At 54.6% G+C, this 20,027-nt stretch overlaps 1 protein-coding gene and 1 long non-coding RNA gene across 3 annotated transcripts in view; one reads left to right on the plus strand and one right to left on the minus strand.

Annotated features, from left to right (window-relative positions):
* The first annotated feature begins 3,409 nt into the window (after window positions 1–3,409).
* The window catches only part of LOC142875583 (ras association domain-containing protein 4), a 34,077-nt gene continuing 17,459 nt past the window's right edge, over window positions 3,410–20,027 (plus strand). Inside the window, exons 1-3 of one of the 2 annotated variants that reach the window (XM_076010283.1) lie at window positions 3,410–3,532; window positions 12,793–12,892; window positions 13,959–14,034. In XM_076010283.1, coding sequence (XP_075866398.1) covers window positions 3,526–3,532; window positions 12,793–12,892; window positions 13,959–14,034 — 183 coding nt within the window. In that variant the 5' untranslated portion in view covers window positions 3,410–3,525. The remainder of the gene's footprint in view (window positions 3,533–12,792; window positions 12,893–13,958; window positions 14,035–20,027) is intronic. The other variant, XM_076010282.1, reaches the window with a different exon arrangement.
* LOC142875584 (uncharacterized) lies at window positions 7,199–11,177 on the minus strand. The gene is made up of 3 exons (XR_012922919.1): window positions 10,928–11,177; window positions 8,921–9,031; window positions 7,199–7,877 (listed from the first exon to the last, which is right to left on the minus strand). It is a non-coding gene; the product is annotated as an uncharacterized LOC142875584 (long non-coding RNA).

The raw sequence follows: 20,027 nt of genomic DNA on the forward strand, positions 1-20,027 counted from the left end.
CTGCCAGAGAGTGGTATGTGCGAGTCAAGGAGGGCATTTTAGACAGGGGCCAAGGAAGACCTCAGAGAGAAGGCGATTTGTGAGGGAGTGAGTCCTGCACACACTTAGGGGAAGAGCTTTCCAGGGTGAGGGAGCTGCAAGTGCAAAGGCCCTGAGGCAGGAGCAGGCCTGGTGTATGGGAGGAGCAGCATGATCAGAGCAGAGAGAAGCTGGGGCCGTAGGAGGAGATGAGGTCAGAGGGAACAAGATCATCCAGGGAAGGGGTTGGCAAACTACAGCCCATGGGTCACATGTGGCCTGCCACCTGTTGTTGTAAATAGTTTTATTGGAACCACAGCCACATCCTTTGGTTTACATATTGTCATGGTTCCTTGCAAACTACAACAGTAGAAGTGCATAGTTGTGACACAGACCAATTATGCCACAAAGCCTAAAATATTTGCTATCTGGACCCTTACAGAATAGGCTTATACCAACCTCTGGCTTAAAGAAATAGGGGAATATTTTCTCCATGGTAAGGAGTCTGGAGTAGGCAGTGCAGGCATGCTGCAGCACTCCATGATGTTAATAAAGACCCAGACTCCTTTTATCTTTAAGCTCCACCATTCTTAGCATATGGACATATTGTATTATCTCAAAATGGCTGCTGGTGCTCCAGACATCACAGAGTATATCTGTTACAGCAAGTGTTACAGCAGGTGGTCCCTGTGACAAAGCAAGTGGCACACGGACAGTTAGAGCATCAAAGTCTATTCGTCGGCGGGCTCAGAGGGACCTTGCCACCAAATTCTGAGCTCCATCTACCAGATTTTTCCCACTTTTATTAAGTTGGGGTGGTCCGAGGGGTGAGGTATCAGGTGTAGGTTAGTTGATGTGTTGGTAATAGGTTTAGTGTTATGCTGATGCACCAGGTAATAGATTAGTTGATGGGCCAGGTAACAGGTCAGTGTTTGCTGATTCGAGTCTTCCCTGGGGGGGGGGGGGGGGGGTCTCAGGTGCCTGATGTGCCAAGTAATAGATGGGGGTTTTCCTTATCGTATCCACATTTGAAAAAGGAAGGCAAAGGAGGCGTCTGTTCTCTCTACCAGGAAAACAAGAGTTGTCTTCACCTTCCCTCAAATCTTCCCTTCCTCAGCTCACTTTCCCTGTTCTTTGCCCAGAAATGGGTCTTACGGCCACTTCTAGCTTCAAAAGAAACTGGGAAGACCATGAAAGGGATTGTCCAGATTGACTTAGACAGCTGTTTTTACTTTTTTGACTGTGGCCCACAATGAGAAACACATTTTTATATCACAGTCTAATACACATAACTGAAACGTAAACAGTGCAAACAAAATTTCATAAAATACAACTTACATTTACTATGTGTGTTGCACACTGGTATTTTCTCTCCTATTTTTTTAAGTACTGATCACATTAGTCACTAAATTAATTTAACAACCCACCATTGTGTTGTAAGTATAGTATGAAAAATACAAGTGGTCATGATCCATAACTAGGGGCTGGCAGGGTGCTGCTATAAACGAGTTGGTTTTTCTCTTTCTTCTCCTTTGTTCCTCCCCTGACCCTTCCCTTCCTTCCTTTCTTCATTTCTCTCTTTTTCCCAAAGAAGAAAATTTATATTGGATTGGCAACTGGCCGGATCCACAGCCCCCACCATAAGTAAACTGGAGGCCAAACACAGTTCTATTGAATACTGAAAGAGAAGATGACCCCTCCCTCTGAGGGAACCGAGCACTGTGATGATGGATGACTTGTGTTCCGTGTAAAATGCAAGTAGTAACACCCACTGACTAGAGCTTGCGAAACTGGGTGGAGCATTTGCACAGTATCTGCTGCACAATGGGTGCACTGGAGGTGTTGGGTTCCTGCCCCAAACTCAATCCTGGCTCCAGGCTAGCCATGGCCTGGGAAAAACATTAACTAGGTCAGACAGAATGATTCACACTCAAGTGCTGCAGAGCCCCAGGGAAATCGGTTGTCACCCTGGTGCTATGTTTACTTCTGCTACTGCAAGTAATGATAGTCTTAGGATCTAATGCTCGGAGGTTGAGAGCTACTTAATGTTACCCCTGTTTTTAAAAAACGTTTTGTAGCACCCAATTATTGATCTCAACTTTGATGAAGTCTGATATTTGGGCTATGGAAGAGCAAACTGTCATGACAGGGGGTCACCAACCCTAGGGACCACCTGAGCTGGCAAAGGATGGTCCATTCTCCAAGAATTCAAGCAAAGGCTGTGATGGGAGGGCCCCTGGACTGCTCATCTTTAGCCCCTCACTTTTTGCAGGCCCAGTGGGATTGCCGGGTAGGCCAGGTGGCGCAGCCCGGCTCTGCCTCAAACCCAGCAGCCTAGCAGTGGTCAGCAGTCCTCTGAATTCTCCAGGGGTCCTCAAACTCAAACCCAGGCTGATTTTTGTGTATGTGGTCACCTGCATTCTCCTAGAAAATCCATATCGAATTCTAAATTGGCACTGTGACCCTTAAGCGATTAGGAAATGCAGACTGGATGAAACTAAAATGATTTATGTTGGGAGCGGGGGAGCTGGGAATGGTGTGATGAAACAGAAATCACAGATGTTTTCCATCAACCCGATCCCCTACCCTGCCACCCTCACACCCCAGAAACAGTGAACTACTGGAGTTCCCCAAATGGCTTGTGGTTTTCTGTTCCCTTTGCCTACGCGTGGGCGAACCCTGTCCACATTAGGCAGTGACGGGTGAGAACGCCAACGTCTTTGTATTCACCGACGGGATTTCTTAAACGAAGCAGAGTTCTAAGAGGCCACGCCAGGCGAATGGCCACGCCACACAAAGGTGTCCCCTGGACACTAAATACCAAGTGCTCGGCTTCACCGGTGGCCCCGCGCCCCGCCCGCAGCCCCTCCACGCGCGCCCCAGACAGCGCGGCGCCTGCGCGGCGGCCTCCGCGGGCGGCCGGGAGCCGCCACCCCAGGGCCGGGCCGCCCGCAGGCGGCGCCCACGGGGCTGGGGTCGGGGCTGCTCTCCCGCGCGTCCCGGGGCGCCCACGGGGCTGGGGTCGGGGCTGCTCTCCCGCGCGTCCCGGGGCGCCCACGGGGCTGGGGTCGGGGCTGCTCTCCCGCGCGTCCCGGGGCGCCCGGGGGCCGGGGACTGTGGAGGCCCGCGGCGCTCTGGGAAGTGCGGTCTGGGGACTCTGCTGCCCCGACCCGCCACGCCTCCCCCGCCACCCCTCCGGCTCCGCGCCGCCGGGCACCGCAGCCCAGGGCGGGACGGCTCGGGACCGGGCCACGCTATTGGCTGTGAGGGCGGGGGGCGGGGCCGGGGCGGGGCAGCACGGGACGGCGCCGTTGGCCACACGGGGGGGGCGGGGCGGGGGCGGGGCAGGACGGGACGGCGCCGTTGGCCACACGGGGGGGCGGGGCGGGGGCGGGGGCGGGGCGGGCCCCACCCGCAGCGCGGCGGCCGCGGGCAGCAGGCGCTGCGGGAGCAGCTCGGTGCAGGCGAGGGCACGGCGGACGCAGCGGCTTCCGGACAGCGCGATGAATGGACGGTGAGTGATGCCTGCGCAGGAGAGTTCGTGGGCCTCCCCAGACACCCCTCCGACCCGGGACTGCCGGCGGCAGCGCGCGGGAGCCTAGGCACTAGTGCCCTTTGGCCGCCACGCGCAGGGTTCCCTCCATCTGCCAGCCTGGCGCATTGCGGGCCTCGCGCCCTGCGCTGACAGTGGGCGCTGCGCCTGGCACCTCCTCCGAAGGGAAGGCAATTTAGGGGCAGGACGGCTACTGGCTACACCTTTATTCACCCGTCTTTAGCTAGTCTCCTGGAAGCATTGGTCCTGGAGTTGGGGAAAGAACCTTGAGCACCTGCAGCACTACTTGATTTCCCAGACGGAAGACGAATGCCAAGATGCTAGCAGGGGAAGCTTTCCTAAGGATGGCTATTTATAGAGTGTCTGCCCCGGCCAGGCCCTGTGCTTTACCACAATTTGCCACTTACTCCTCACAGCACCGTGAGATTGGTACTTTCATTATCCCCATTTTCAAAAGTGAAAACTGAGGCCGAAAGAGTTACAGAGTTGTCTGCCTTTACCCAGATAAGTCAGTGGTAGAGTCAGGATTTGAACTCACGGCCTGCTGTACCTCCAGGTCTCTTGCACTTCACCCCTGACTTGGAGCTCAGCCTGCCTGCTGCCCTGCTCTTCCCAAGCTCCTGACTCTCCACTTCCAAAAGATGCCTCAGTGCTTTCATTACTCTGGCACAGCGCTGTGAGCAGGAGGCCTCTCACGCCAGGATCAGTGCCAGGGCCACTCCTTTCTGAAAGCACTGTGAGGAGAGCTCGAGCAACCCCATTTCACACAGGAATTAAGGTCGCACAGCAAATAAGGGCTGGGATTCTGGGATTCGAACCCAAACTCACTGAAGAGACCCTCACTAGCTTCACTGTATTTTAACAACCCACAGCACCAGGGTGTCGATCAGGATTAGTTGCCAGATACCATGGAAGAAAAACCAAAAAACAAAAAGCTATAAGTGAATTGGTGAACTAACAGGTAAATGGGGATCTTCCTGCCTCCTGTTCCTCAGTGTGGATCCTGGGCTACTGCCACCAGGGCTGGAGTGCCAGGGGAGGAGCAGGGAAGGAGGGGGTGGGGAGGAAGAGGAAGGGAGAGAGGAGAAGGGAGTGAAGAGAAAAGGAAACTGATTAGCCTTAGGTCCACACATCGCTGGCTGGAAGTCGCCATGGGCGTGCTTCAGCAATTCGTCAGTGTGTGTTAAGTCTGCCTTCATTAGTTCTAGTCATGTTCTCTGTGTAATGCTGGTGGTCCAAGACTTCACAGCGAGGGTAAGGTTGATGCCACAGAGTCCAGGGTCCATCTGAAACCCAGAGATGGGGCTGTCCTCCTACCAGGAGTCTCCAGGGGATCCTGGAGGTCAAGAACAGAATTAAGGTCCAGGGTCCCCCTGGGTCAGGGCCAACTAGACAGTGACAGATAACAAAGAACATGAACTCAGGTATGTGTGTCAAAGTTCAAATCCTACAAATGCAAAGCCTCAGAGGGGAAACCCAGACTATGGAATCTTCCAGAAAACCTTCTGGGCTGGGCACCTGGGCACCTGGTTCCTGGTTTGGGGGATAAACTCAGCCTATTCCCTTACTCCTAGCCACTCCTGGGAGGAGTTCTCTCATCCTCTTTGAGTCCCACCTCCCCATCCCCAGAGCCTCTGATTCCCAGTGGCAACTGTAACAGCAAGAGAACTCTTGTTTACCATAGGTGAGGCCCATACAAGGCCCACCTTACAGGTATCCTCATTTGCCTTCACAAAAATCATCAAGGATTGTAATTATTTAAGGTTCAGAGTGGGAAAGGGCTTGCCCAAGGTCTCACAGGCAGGGAATCACAAAGCAGAGCTTTGAACCCAGAGCCTTGCAAATTTGAAATTGTTTTAAGGTAAATTAAAATCAAGTAGGAAGTGGCTGCACTTCCCAAAGCTTCTGCAGTTTTCTCATTTTTGTTAAAGAGGAACTTGCAGTTCCCTGGGTTGCCTTTTCTGGCTATCAGACCTTCTTCCCCAGGATGAGCTGCTGAGGGAGAGGTCCTGAACCCCCTCCTCTTGCCCTGCCTGACCTTGGGGAGAGGGACAAGGTGTCATGCAGCCCCATGGTGGCAGTGCTGGGAAGAACCCTGAAGATATTCTGCACCAGTTGCCACAACATGTCTGGTTAAAGCGAGGTCTGAGAGCTGGCACGACGTGCTGAGGTCACATACCAAGTTGATGCCGCAGCAGAACTCACATTCACGCTCCTGTCCACAATGTCCTCTGCCTCCCTTTCTTGCCGTGACACGTTTCAGCAGAGATGCTTAACCTGGGATCTGGGGATCTAGGGACACATGGAAAAGAGCTCCCTGATCCTCCTGCAGTGGTAGGCAAATTGTGTGTATATGCGTGTGCATGTACAGATGTACGCACACACGTGAACACACATGTGTGTGCATTTTCATAGGGAGAGTATATTAAGCTTTCAAGAGACTCCAAAGGGCTCCATGACCCAATAGAGTCTGAGGCCCACTGTATCTCACAGGACACCTCCCCCAGCATTGGCATGGCGTGAACAGGCCTGGGGCAGCGAAGCACAAGTGGGCTATGGGCAGTGCCTCGGGCAGCTGTGCAGCGGCCCCTCGCTGTGCTGCACCCTTGGTCCCCCCAGGCAGTCGGGATATTGGCCAGTGGCTATTCTGAGCACCTGTTTCACAAAAAAAACATAGCTGAGAAAATCCTTGTTTCCATGGATCTCCTCTTCCACAGATAGGAGGTGAGCCCGGTAGGGGTCAGGGAATGCATGGTCAAGGTGTTAAGGGCAGCAGGAGGATTGGAAACAACTTTCTTGCCCCGAGTTGCTGTACCTTAAACAAGGGCAGAAACTAGAAGTCCGCCCACCAGAGTCAGGGTGGCTGACCCTAGGCTGGGGCTGTCAGGGAGCTTCCAGAGGAAGACTGGCTTGTGAACTGCATGGATCCTAGGGCCTGGCTCTTCAGAGGGAGGGGAATGGTGTCAGGGCTGGACTCAGGGAGACCTGTGATTGGGAGCCCAGGACTGTGTCTGTGGAGACTGTGTTTGGAAAGACAGTAAAGGCAGGCACGTGGGGGGGGGTAGTGGTTGGCCCAGGGCACAGCAGGGAGTGGAGGTGGAGGGGAGCTCTGCACCCACCTCTCTTGCACTCCCCAGGCCTTTATCACCCCCATCTGGACCAACCACAGAGTCACAAAGTCCCCCCTGGGCTTTCTAGCCCTCAGGGCTGGGGCTGGGGCTGGTGCAGGGATGGATGTGGCTGAGCCAAGGGGGTTATGGTAGGGGTGAAGAGGAGGGGAGGGGGTGGCCATTGGAACTGGACAGAGGGAGAGGACAGCAGTGTGGAAGAAGGCTGAGTGGCAGCTGCCTGCCATCTACAACTGAACAGCTGGCTGTCTCACAAAAATGCCTTGCCGAGGGGTGGCCCACGTCCAGCCAGACCCCCTCTCTGAGGCATCTGGTGCCGGCAGGCACTGCGGCTTCTTTCCTGGCCAAGCTCCTGCCATTTGCCGGCTAACAGGTGCTGGGAAGGCCCTTCTAAAGGCTCATTGTTGTCAGCGCCTTGCTGCCACTTCTGGCTGGCATTTCTGGCATGAGCAAGCTGTAGCCATGGGCTTCCTGGAGAGCAGAGCCCAGGCTCCCCAGGCATGCTGGCACGTGGCCTGCACCTGCGCCCTCCGCCAGCGCCAGCTCCAGGGCTGAGAGGCTCCCGGCTGTGCCCACACCTCTGTCCTCCTTTCTTCTGCTTCCTAGGTCACTTTATTACCTGTTTGATTGAAGGCATGCCAAAATAAGAAAGTAAGAGTCACGGTTTCAGGAAATGTTAGCAGGGAGGTAACCAGGCTGTCAGATTTCACAGACGTGCTGGGAGCATGTTAGCGTGGATGCCAGTTCACCTTCCATTTCGCCCAGTGAGGACACCACCGCCTGCGTTCGCCGTCTTGTACACAAGGAAGGACGCTGCAAGGCCCAAGAGTGGGCGGCATGTGGGCTGTCTCCAGGGAAAGCCAACTTCGCCAGGCTTCCTTTTCTCCTTCTGCCATTGTCCTGAAGGCGTTGGACCCCAGAGGTGCCTTCAAGAATCAGAGTCACCTTCTTCTGTGATACCTGGCTCCACAACCACAGAAAGGAAAGGTGGTCCACGCCTAGCAGTTATCAAGGCCTCGGTGGCCTTTGTCCCCAACAGTGACGGCAGGCTGTTGCACTGGCTGCCAGCTGTCTCTACACGGCTGGCAGAGCAGCTGCTGGAGTGGACAGTGAGCACAACTCACTGCTTGTTCACTGGAGACAGGTAGCCGTGGCTGGCACACCGCCCGGGGCCTCCTCTGGGGACAAAGGGCCCTGGCTCCAGACAAGCTCTCTGTCTGGGGACAGAGTGGCTCCGGCCTGGGAAGCTATCGTGGAGGCCTGAGCTGTGTGCCCCGGGGGCTGGGGGATGGGAGCAGACCAAGACAAAGAAGGCTGGACTGCCCAGAGCAGAGCAGCAGGGCTGGGGGAAGGGAGGGCCGGCTGGCCTGTCCAACCGCATCTGTCACTCTGTGGTTTTGAGACTGCCTAGGTGGCAGGCCAGCCCCAGCCCATCCTCTCCCAACTCCGGCTTCCACCCGGCAGCCTCACTTTCATCCATTTGTGTATTGAGCTGCTGCCTAGGATTTAATTTCAAGATAAGATTGTGTTGTTTATAAATGACTGAAAAACTCTCCATTAGAGATTCTCAAAGGCCCAGCCCAATGCACAAGGAGGTCCGGTGTTCAAGGGGCAGTTTCAGGAAATTGCTCCAAATGGAGAGATGGCCCCTGCTATTGTCTTGCTGGGGTGTGTGCGTTCTCTCCCAGAGCTATGTCATGTAACCACTGTCTCTAAGCTGCCCCTTAGGTCCCTGTGCAGCTTGCTTTAGGACTCGGCAAGACACTGAGATCAGAATGAATACAATTCACAAAAATGAATGGAAGCCTGACAAAGCATGGGGCTCTTATTTGGAATGGAATCTGTGTGTGACCCCAGAGCTGAAGGCTCCAGAGCTCAGGGAGACCAGGTGTTGCCCACTGGGGCGGAGGGATGTGAGAACCAGAGACACCAAGTGGCTTGTGTAGGGCCCTGCAGCTGATGAGTATCTGAGGACACAGAAACATGTGGTTCTCTCAAAAGAGAGACTGCCTTTCTATGGAGCTGAGGTCCCCACCCTCTAAGCCTCAGGACCCAGCCCAGCAAGTGGGAAGAGCCCCGCTCTGCTGAAGTGGGTCCTGCATTGTCTCCTCCAGCCATGCTCCTGACCTCCCTGCCCTCCCCATGGGATGGTGTGCCCCACCCGCTGTCTCTGCCAAGCTTAGCTGTCTACCCCAAAGCACTCCTCCCTTCACATTGTCACCTGCAATCCAGGACTCTCCTTTGCTTTCCTCTTGATTCCCTCCTTTAAGCGGCTTCCCCCAGCAGTGCCATTGGCCTGAAGCTTGGGACACATCAGCACATCAGTCACATCCTTTAAATAAGCAGGTGTTCAGGGTAAGGCACTCCTGAAGGCTGGCGAGGGAGGCCAGTGCTTTGCAAATAGTAGCCCAGAGCCCTGGCAGATGAGGCTCCCTGCCACCCACCTGACTGCCAACCAGAGCAACCTCCTTTAATCTGATTTGCATGAATTTTCCATTTGAACAAAGGGTTCTACAGTTGAGAAGATTTCAAACCCATTGGAAGTCAATATTCTTATTGCACAGGTGGGAAAATTAAGCCCGGAAGGCATGCAACTGAAACAGCCCAGAGCTCTTTAGGAAGCACGTTCTATTAATATTAATAAGTAACCATGGCCAAGGCGTGTGGGCTCACACTTCTAATCCTAGCACTTGGGAAGGCCAAGGTACGAGGATCGCCTGAGGCCAGGAGTTTGAGACCAGCCTAGGCAATATAGCAAGATCCTATCTATACAAATTTTTTTTTTTCAAAATTAGCAAGCATAGTGGCATATGCCTGTAGTCCCACCTACTTGGGAGCCTGAGGCAGAAGGGTCACTTGAGCCCAGGAGTTCAAGGCTGCAATGCACTATGATCACACTGTTGCATCTAGCTTGGGTGACAGAGCAAGACCCTTTCTCTAAAAAAAATTTTAAAAATAAGTAACCATTACTTGATTTATGGGGAACTCCACTTATAGATATTCCTACTCCATAGAGCAAAATGATCTCATTCCCCACGTGCTGTGGCAGAATGGAAGTATTGTAAACCGAGTTATGTCTTGAATCAGAAGTCGCACACCGAAGCCCTACTAAGTGTGTCTGTTTTGCAAGTGGGTTTGGTCTCTCTACAGTTTATTTCTCAATATATTTAAATATAAAATATTAAACTAAACATATATGTTATTTTCATTGAATTATGCACTGCATGAGCAAATAAGCTGGGTTATGCTGCAGTAACAAGTCCCTGAAGCACCAGTGACTTGTCATGGCAGAGGCTGAGGTCTCTTTCCCAGTCCGTGTGCAGTGTGGGTTGGCAGGGCACTCTGGTCTGCCGAGTCATTCAGGGAGCCAGGCTGACCATCGAGTAGCTGCACCAATTGGAACATGTGGCTTTCTGGTTCACCATGGCAGGGGACAGGTGGGCTGGAGGGTTGCACACTGGCTCTTAGATGTGCTGGCCTGGAAGTGACCCACAGCGTTTTGTTTGTGGTACACTGGTCAGAATTAGGCCTATGGTCTCAGCTGGTAGAGGGGGCTGGGCAAGGCCCTGGAAGGTAATTCCAGGGGCAGCAAATGTCTCTGCCACTGTCACTCAACTTTAAGCAGTGAAAGATAGCCCATAAAAATCCAGATTTCTGGCTTCTTATGAAACACCAGAAGAGCTGCCCCTCTAGAGGAGGAATGTGTCCCTCAACTCTCCAAGGACTCTGTGACCAGTCTCCCTCAGCTGAGTCACTTCCTTGGCCCCTGGAGACTTTTAACATTTTTGTCCCTGCTGTATATGCACGTGTCTGAAAGAGGGGCGTTTGGAGAAGGCTGTGATGCTTCTTGTGTTCGTTCAGTAATGTAACAACCGCTTACAGAGCTCCTTGGACTTGCCAGGCTTGCGCTTGGTGCCGGAAACACGTGTGGAAGCAGAAAGGGGCGTTACTGTCCTGGGGGAGGCGAAGACGCAGGCCCTGTGGGGCCCAGCACAGCTGGGAGCCAGGAGGAGGAGCTGCCCGACACCCACACGGGGGGCTTCTCTGGCAAGAGTTTAAGAGTTTCCTGGAGGAGGGTGAGGCCAGTTCTGAACAGAGAGCAGCACTGGGGAGCCCCGAGGGAGGAAAAGCACAGAGTCTGTTAGGGGAGCCGTGAGCACGGGGCAAGGCTGGGGCTGGGCGGGGGTGGGGTTGAAGCTGGACAAGAGGAAGGAGAGAGAAAAGCCACCTCCTGCCTCCTGTGATGTCGGGCTAAATCCAGCGCTTCCGCAATGAGCTTGCTGAAAGCGGGCGTCGCTGTGCCAGGGACCCGCAGGCACACCGTGGCTAACGCGGGCTGGGGTGGCTTTTGCCTCACAAGTACACGAGGAACCATCCGAGAGGAGCCGGCAGATCACTTTTCCACTGGCGAGCTGACCTGCTGAGGAACCGAAACTTCATTATTTTGAAATCCCTGCTGCCCTCTGGCCGGAGAAGAGCCGGCCAGAGGGCCCAGCGCCAGGCCCCCGTGCCACGGCCCTGCATCGCTGTGGAGGGCCTGGCGCCGGCGGAGTTGCCCCTCTCTGGGCGCCCACGTGACTCGCCCCAGAGCATGGAAGAGGGAGGAATTTACAGGGTGACCCCGAGGTCACTGGGAAGCCCACCTCCCCCAGGGCACTCCCCTTCTCACTGCCGGCCAATTTCCCCTGCTTCTGGAGCCAGATGCTCATTCAGGGCCGATGCAGCCCAGCGGGCAGGCCTGTCGTGTCTGTGGGCGACAGGGAGGGAGAGAGCTGGCAGCGCCAGTGCCCGAGGGGGCAGAGTGCCCTGTGTGACGGGCTCCCAGCAGGACATTGACAAATATGACAGGAGTTAGGCCTGACCTTGGGCCCCCAGTAACAACTGCGCACACACGTCAGGAAGACGTGATGAGCCAACCTCCATGGTGGGAAGGTCACAGGGGGCACTCAGGCTGAGTCCCCTCCCAGTGTTATGTGACCCCTTGGGCCCCAACTGCAACTGGGGATATGGGAGGTGGAGGCAGGGTCAACACAGGAGGGCATGTGTGTGCATATACATGTGTGTGCATGTGTTTGCCTGTGTGCATGTATGTGCACGTGTGTGTGTGTGTGTGTGTGTGTGTGTGTGTGTGTGTGTGTGAAGCTTTGCCTCACTGCCCAGCTTGTAGGAGGCCTTGATAAGAGAGTCCTCAGCAAGCATAATGTGGGGAGAGAGAGAAGCAGGAACCTATGCGGAAGACGCCAGCAGGGTAGAGAAAGCTCTGGTGCGGTTGGGAGGCTCCTCAAACCTGTCGATTATGTGATTGGAAAGAGAGGCAGTCTCATGTGAGCCACCCTGTCAGCTAGAGATTACCCATGCAGATGAGGCGAGGAAGGCTGCGGTGTAAGTCACTGCCTGAGATCAATGCAGAGAAGGGGCAGGAGACCAGAATCGGGGGTTCAAGTGCTTGTGCTCCACCTTTGGCTTTGCAACTTACTCACTGAGTAATCTTGGGCAAAGTGCTTGACCTCTGTCCCTGTTTTCTCATCCATAAAATGGGAATAAGATGACACCTACCTCACAATGTTGTTGTAAGGACTATTAATTCATAGGAAATGCCCACGTCTCCAGCATCTAGTGAAGCCGGTACTCTAACCTCCCACTGAGAGAGCTGGCCCAGGTGCGCTGACTCCACCACCCAGCAGGAAGGGAAGAGAGAGGCCCAGGGCAGCTTCCCAGGACTGGAGGAACAGCTGAGGCAGACACCATTATTCAAGGTGGTGTCCTAGCCAAGGGAAGAGAGCCCGTGGTCTGAGACATTTAGGGGATTGATTTTGACTTCTGGGGAGTATGGAGAGTCTCCCAGGGTTGGGGGCTGATAAGACCAGTATCACTGGCTCAGCAGTTCTGACCTTGCCCAACCAAGGGGAGTCTGGATGACAGGTAGCCGTGGGGGTGTGGGGCCCTTTAGCTGTGGCCACCCTGTGTCCAGTTGGGTATGATGCAGAGGCCGATGGCCTCTGTGCGGGGGGCTGCAGGTGCTGGGTGCTGGGTGCTGCACTGGACGCACTATTCCCTGCTCACCTGTCTGTGCGCCCTTCCTTGTCTTCCCAGCAAGTAACTTCCATGTCTGCAGACAAGAGGAAGAGAAGATGAAGGAAGATTGTCTATCTAGTTCTCAGGTGCCCATCAGTGACAGCAAATCCATTCAGAGGTAAGCCTTGGTGTGCGGGGCTGGGGGTGTTCACACCTGCCACCTCCTTGTGGCCACTCCCCCACCCTGGCAGCCTTTGGGTAGAGGGGTTCTAGGTGCTTTTTCACTGATGGTATGCCCTGGGGGACAGTGATGGGGTACTTCTTTTTTTGAGCTGTCCAGTAGGGGAGCCACGAGCCACACACAGCCATGGCTAGGAGTTGTGGTTCACAGAAAAGCTGCTCCGGATGGCAAAGGCTTTGTATGAAATTAAAGAATGAACAAGATCTCATTAATATTGTAATTTTTATATTGATCGCATGTTGACAGGATAGTAATTTACATGTATTGAGTTCAATAAAATATATAATACTAATTTCACATGTTTCATTTTCCCTTTTAACATGTACTAGAAGATTGACAATTCCATGAGTGGCTCACACCTCACATCTGTTGCTCTGCAGAGCCCAGCCCGGGTGCAGGGGCTGTCCTGGCCTCCTCTCTCCCTCGCACTGGCCAGGGCACTGCGGCTGTCCCTTTAGGCTGAGAGAAAGTATCTGGATCCTGATCCCTACAGCCTTTGGGGTCGTGCTCTCAGGAGGGACACCTTCATCCCTTGACTATGCCGCTGGAAGTCAGGATGGGGAGAGGCAGCCACTCCAGGCCCTTGGAGGAAGTAATGTTGGGAAAATCAAGTCTTTCAAATGCCAGCAATCCAAGCCCAGGGGATTTACTCTGAGCGTGTGACTCAGAGGTAAAGGGCAGGGAAGTTGTCAGGGACTCCCACCTGTAAGAGTGAAAGTGTGCCAACACCCTCCATGTCCCAGATGTCACGTGGCCTGTCCCAGAAGTCTCACTTCCTTCTCAGCCCTACCTCCATGCCTCCAATCAGGGCCCAGATGCAAAGCCCTCTGGAAGACAAAGGGCGTGTGTCAGGCTGGCCAGTCTGGTCTCTCCACTGATCGTGTGTGGCTGGCAAGACCTGTGCTATTGTGCTCCTTTTACAAATGAAGAGACCAAGGCCAGGGAAGCCAAAGGCCTTGTCCAAAGCCATGCTCCAAGAGTATGTGTGTTTTTACCTTTTTAGGTCGGAGCTCTTGAGCCTGCTGAAAACCTACAACTGCTACCATGAAGGCACCAGCTTTCAGCTGAGACACAGAGAGGTGAGGCCTGTTGTTCTTCCTTGCTCGTTGGGCCACCATTTATCCCACTTTGCTGAAGACAGTCCTGGCTTACATCTGTTTCAGGGTAATTATTAGACTATCCCCTTCACTCTTAGCAGTGACCCAGTTTAGAGAATAAATTATATGGTCTCCCTTGGCTCTCATCCTCTCTGCCCCTCACAGCACTCTGCAGAGGGGAAGGGGAAAGGTCAGTCCCTTTCTGCTCCCCACTAGCCCAGCCATCCCTGGATGGTCTCACCTGTGTCCCCTGGTCCTCAATGCTCTCATCTGCATGTGGAGCTGCAAGGTTACAAGCTCAGATGCTGAAAGGCCAGGCAGGGCGTGTATGGGGAGTGGTCCCCATTGAAGGTGGCAGCCGCGCATCAGATCAAACCCATCACTGCTGTGCAGGAATGCGGGCCTGGTACAGCAAGAAAAAATTAGAGATCTGGCATTTCATGAGGCATTTCCCAAATCTTGAAACACCATGTGAGCTCAGCAAACACAGCCTGTGGGCACCACCTGGGCTCCTGGGTGCGTCCAGCAGGGACCCGGCTCAGGGAGCCACGTGCCGGGCAGGCCAAGCAGAGCCCTGGCCTTGCCACCATCCAGAGCCTCCAGGTGTTTCCCATGAGACCTTGGTCAGGGCTCTGTGCGCCCATCTTGGTCTAGTTCAATGTATTTGTACAACCTAATGGCCAGTCTTGTCATGGGGAAGCTTTATGTGGGGGATAAGGTCAGTTCTGTACCTCCTCCATCTATCAGTGTCTGACCAGGGCTGGTGGACTCGGAGTCTGCATTCTCCTTCTGTTGCTGAGTGCGAGAATGGGCAGCACAAGCCCCAGGAAGCCCACAGACCTCATCAGGGCAGGGACCACTGGCTCACTAGCCTTCCCTCTGTAGTTACTCATCCAGCCACACATCCCTCTACAGTTACGAGACCAGAGAGCTAGCCCGGACATCCAGCCCAGAGGCAGCTCTGGGCAGCTAGGGGTGGCCAGTCAGTAGCAAGGTGAGGGGCTGGCTGGAATCCACCTGCCAGATGGCCTCAGGACTGCAGCCTCAGCCACCTGTAGCACACCTCAGCTGGGCCAGATGTCAAACCATTCGGGAGGTCTGGTTATATGTGTCTGGATGGAAGGGAAGCTTCTGGCTCCCAGTCCAGGCCATGCTGAGGCAGCCTGTGACAACCTGGGATGGCACAAACCCAACAGCCTGCTTTCCCTTCACCTGCCCACCACACAGGGGCCTGACAATTTGCTCCCCTCCCCATCTGGCTGCCTCACTGCCTCCTTCTTCTTCACTTCCACTCTGCCCTGTGCTGGAATGGCCTTCTCTGACACCTGCTTAGCCTGCCTGTCCCCAGCCCACCCTCCACCTTGCAACTTGGTTCTGCTCTTTTCTTACTTGAGGCATACGTAAGACCTAGCCTGTTCTGTATTCCCAGGCCAGGCACAGTGCAGGGCCCAGTGCATAGTTGTTGGATGACGGGCAGGTACGGGCCTGGGCGGAGACAGGATGAGTCCTGAGTCCTGAGCTCTGGTGTGCTGGGCAGCAGGGAGAGGGACAGAGGGAATGGCAGATAGGGCCACAGGGGTTTTGGTCTGTGCTGCTATGGATGGAAAAAATCCAAGCCCTGAAATATTTGAAAGAAGTTTATTCTGAGCCAAATTTGAGGACCATGACCCGGAGCCACTCTCAAGAAGCTTTGAGCAGTAGGCTCGCTGTGGCTGGGTTACAGTTCAGTTTTATACATTTTCATAGAGAGGAGGGTTACAGGCAAAGTCACAAATCAATACATGAGAGGCATACATTGGTTTGTCCCAAAAAGGTGGGACATCTCAAAGTGGGTGGGAGGAGCTTACAAGTTATAGGTGGGTTTAAAGATTCTTTGGCTGGCAATTGGCTGAGAGAGTTAGACTTTATCTAGGAGACCAGAAAGGATATGCTTATTTTAAGATAAGAGTGTGAGCACTCTGGGAGGTCCAGACAGGAGGACATTTTAAATTTACAATAGGCGCCTGCTAGGATGTTTTAAGATGCTTTAAATTTAAGAGTAGGCATCTGCTATGATGCTTGAGTTAAGACATTTTAAATTTATGATAGGCATCTGCTAGGATGCTTGAGTTAAGACAGGGGCTTCTTATCTTTTAGGTGATGTTAAAGCCATACCAGAATCAGGTTGGGAAGTAAACCACTGCTTCATTTGGTTAACAAAAGCCGCTTAGTGGGAATTTACCCTTTGTCTGCCTGACCCAGTAGGCCTCCTTAGGAAGGAGTTTTTAGCAAAAGGAAAAAAATCAGAGTTCAGTCCTCACTGCTGAGGGTCTGAGGAGGCTCTTCTGGTGGGCTGCTGCTCTTCAGGCTCCAGTCATTCGGGGATTGATCCAAGGCCCTGACAGTTCTGTGTTCGGTCCCTGCACCAACACCACCAGGGAGCTGGTTAGAAATGCAAATTCTTTCCACTGCTCCCCACCCTCCCCCCAGGCCTGCGGAATCAGAAACTCTGAGGCCCCCACTGTCTGTGTTTTAACCAGCCCTACAGGGCATCTGGCCAAAGGTCAAGCCTGAAAACTGTCAGTAAGACAGTCAGCTTGCTCTTGGCACTTGGATTCCCCAAGATAATCCCCTCTGTAGCAAGGGCTGTGTGGGCGGGAAGCTGGAGCCTGGGCCTGTGTCCCTGGTGCTGGACAGCCCACGAACAGAAGTGGGGACTCCAAAGCCAGGCAGAGGCGCTCCTGACAGCCCACAATGGCAGGAAGCTACCCACAGGGGGATTTTCATGTTCCTGCTCCTAAAGTGTGTGAGGACATGACCTGACCCCCACCGAGCCAGAAAGTACCTTTCAGGAAACTTCTGCAGCCCTGACAGCCATGGGGGTGCCAGCCTGAGGAAGGGAAAGACTTTTTGGGGTGACAGCGCTGTAAAGACAGGCTGCAGGCCGGGGAAGCAGAGTTCTGATACTGGTAGCACAGCTGGCTCCTGGGACACCACACTCCTTCGGGTCTCCCAGTCTCACTGAGGCCCCATGACCTACCTATCACCCATCATGAAAATTGCAGACCCAGGGCCTCCTGGGCCTCTGGGCACTTCCCAGGGCCAGGCACTTGCTGCAGGACAGGGCCATGCCAGGCTGGCCTTTCCTTGGACACTGCAAGCCCAAGGGCTGGGTAGACAAAAGGAACTGACCTTCCCCAAGAAACCTCCAATGCATCAGGTACTTTGTCTCCTCTATTTAAGAAGTTTGAAATGTAGGAATGATCATTCTTCAGGCAAAGAGAGCGAGGCATTTGGAGTTTAAGTCTCTAGTCCAAGGTCACATTCATTGCAATAAATGAAAGATGCCAGCATGGCTCCAAGGTCTGAGTAGTCACTTATAATACGGCAATACCATTTCCAGCATGAAGCTTTGGAGGTCTCTTGGGCTCTCAATTGAGTATCACTTAATAGAGGAGCTGTTTGTCACCCTTGGTTCCCCAAGCTAAGGTCACAAGCCCTGAGGCTTGTGAGGGACTCTCCACCCAGTGTGCCCTCACAGAGCCACTGGGGCCCTGGAAGAGAGCCCCCTCCCTGTTGCCTCCCCGCAGAAACTTCAGCCAGAGCACTGCAGTTTGGGGGCAGCTTCCCCTCCACGGCCACATCCAGCGTCCGTAGCGTGTGGGCAGGGGCAGGTGTTTCCCTGTGAACCTTTTCCCAGCTTCCTGAGCGCTGGCGGAGGACTCACCCCTCAGTTGGCTGAGGCGCCAGCTGATTTATTGCAAACCTTGTCTTTGGGATAATTTTGCTAATTTACAACGAAGAGATGAGCAGCCGGGTGCAGTCTGCCTTTTGAAGATGGCAAAGGGTCTTAACCAGGCTGGTTGGTATCTTAAAAGAAAAAAGGACCACCTGGAACCTATCACTCCAGACTGACTTTGTGAGCCAGGGCAGCGGGAGCCGCCTGGGCCTGCGCGCACCTGCCGCACGGCCGGGCTCGGGAGCTCCCCTGGTGGCCGTGAGCGCAACCACACGCGGCCCGCCCTCAGTCCCGACGCTGAGCCACGCGAGCGCCGCGGGGCGCTTCCCTGGCGGGCCGTGTCTCTCCCGGGTGCGGTTGCAGAAGGCCGGGATCCTTCCCCAGAGCGTTGCCCTGTCCGCTCTCCTAAGACCTGGCAGACCACTGGCCCCTGGAGTGAAGGGTCGGCCCCAAGGACATCTGTGCTTCCCAGCCTGCCCCTCTGGGCGGGGCTTGGTGTAGCCCCGCCCCACCACCCCATTCCCGCAGCCCATCCCCCATCCCACACTGCAGCCAAGAGTGGGGGGACTGTGATGATGCTCCATCGGGGCCCCCACCAGGAGGACTTATTGTGGGGAGAAAGCAACTCTGCCAGGCTGTCCTGTCCTCAGGAGCCTGAGTCGCGGCCAGAGGCCCCTCCTCCGAGCCTTTATTCAGCTGGGGGTGGGGGCCGGCACCTGCCGAAGGCACCTGCCGAAGGTACCGCAGACTTTCGCAGGAGAGGAGAGGATATTAGCAGGGAAGCCCAGCACCTTGCCTGACCTCCCCAGGCGCAGCAGTGTGACAGTGTGACTCAGGGGGTGGGATGTGGGGGAGTCCACTAATGCCATCCTGTCACCTAGGCTGCCAGAGGAGAAAGGCTTCACGCTGTTTCTTGCTGCTTGGCAGGGACGCTGGGCCCAGCAAGCCTGGCCGTCCAGGCCCCAGCCAGGCACCACGTGGCCCATCCGCCCACCCCTCGCTCCTGGGGAAGGTCTGGCTAAAGGCTGCCTCACGTGTATTTGCTGGGGAAGGTCAGGTTTGAGGCCACCAAAGAGACCAGCGGCTGTGGTAGATGCAAACATTTGTGTACAGCACTCATGGCCGGGTCTCCAAGTTCACCTGTACAGTTTCCCCAGCCCCTGGAGGGTGCGATGGATGGTGGTGGCGTCTCCATTTTATAGATAAGAAAACTGAGTAAATTGCTTGTCTGAAACTTTTTCTTTCTAATGTGCAATTCATATTCCATCTCCCGAGAAAACACACATGACAGAGGACAGATAAACATTGAACAAGTCCAAAGCAATTAAAAATAACCACACAAAAAAGAAAGAAAATAGATCAATAGTTCACAGAGCAAGGAGGAGGAGGAGACTCAGCAGACCGATGGCCCACAGCTCTGTCCTCCTCTCTCTGTCCCTTCCAGCCTTAGCAGGGTCAGACAGCCCCAGCCTGGCCCAATGCGGCCACCCCTACCTCTCTGAGGAAGGAAATCCTCCTGTTCCCCACCTTCACCCCCTTGCTTGCCAGACATCTCCAGAAACTGGGGTTGTCCAGGCTGCAGGGGACCTAGGGCTGTCCGGGGCCTGGAGACATCTGGACTTGCCCGATGCAGAGCAGCTGGGCAGTGCTCCGCTTTTCACTCTCAGGTGGGAGCCTGACCTTGCAGTGAGGCCCCCGGTGGAGGCAGTGATAGGGGTAAGGGGAGTGGGGACCGTGCCAGCAGTCCAGGCACTTGGCACCCTGTGGGCTGAGTGGTGCAGGCTCTGTCTTGGCCCTTAGCATAGGGAACTCTCCCAGTGCCACCACAGGACTTGTGAGTTGGAGCCAGCAAGGTGTCCTGGGTGTACCCAGATGACAGGTCCCCAAGGACTCCACGTTTTCTCTGGGGCCTCACAGAACATGGGCTTTGAGGGTGGGGGCCAAGAGGTTGACTTGGGAGTGCCCAGGGCCTTGCTCTGAAACTACCTGGGGGTCTGGGACCCTGGGACCCCCATGCCCCACACCCTTACCGCTGCTCTCCCCACCTGTGACCAAGAGCTACTCAGCGTATGGGCGGATAGCATGCCTTTACTCAGCAGAATGGCCTGCGGGGCAGGTCCCAGCAATCACCCCATTCTCCCCACGAGAAAGCTGAGGAACAGACATTAATAAAGTTCCTCAAAGTGAAAAGCCAGTAAGGGGCAGAGCAATGTGCAGTAACGTCCCCTCATGAGAGGTAGGCTGCCGCTGCTGTGCA

The sequence above is a fragment of the Microcebus murinus genome, chromosome 14 (assembly GCF_040939455.1).
Source record: "Microcebus murinus isolate Inina chromosome 14, M.murinus_Inina_mat1.0, whole genome shotgun sequence".
NCBI classification, from domain to species: Eukaryota; Metazoa; Chordata; class Mammalia; order Primates; family Cheirogaleidae; genus Microcebus; species Microcebus murinus.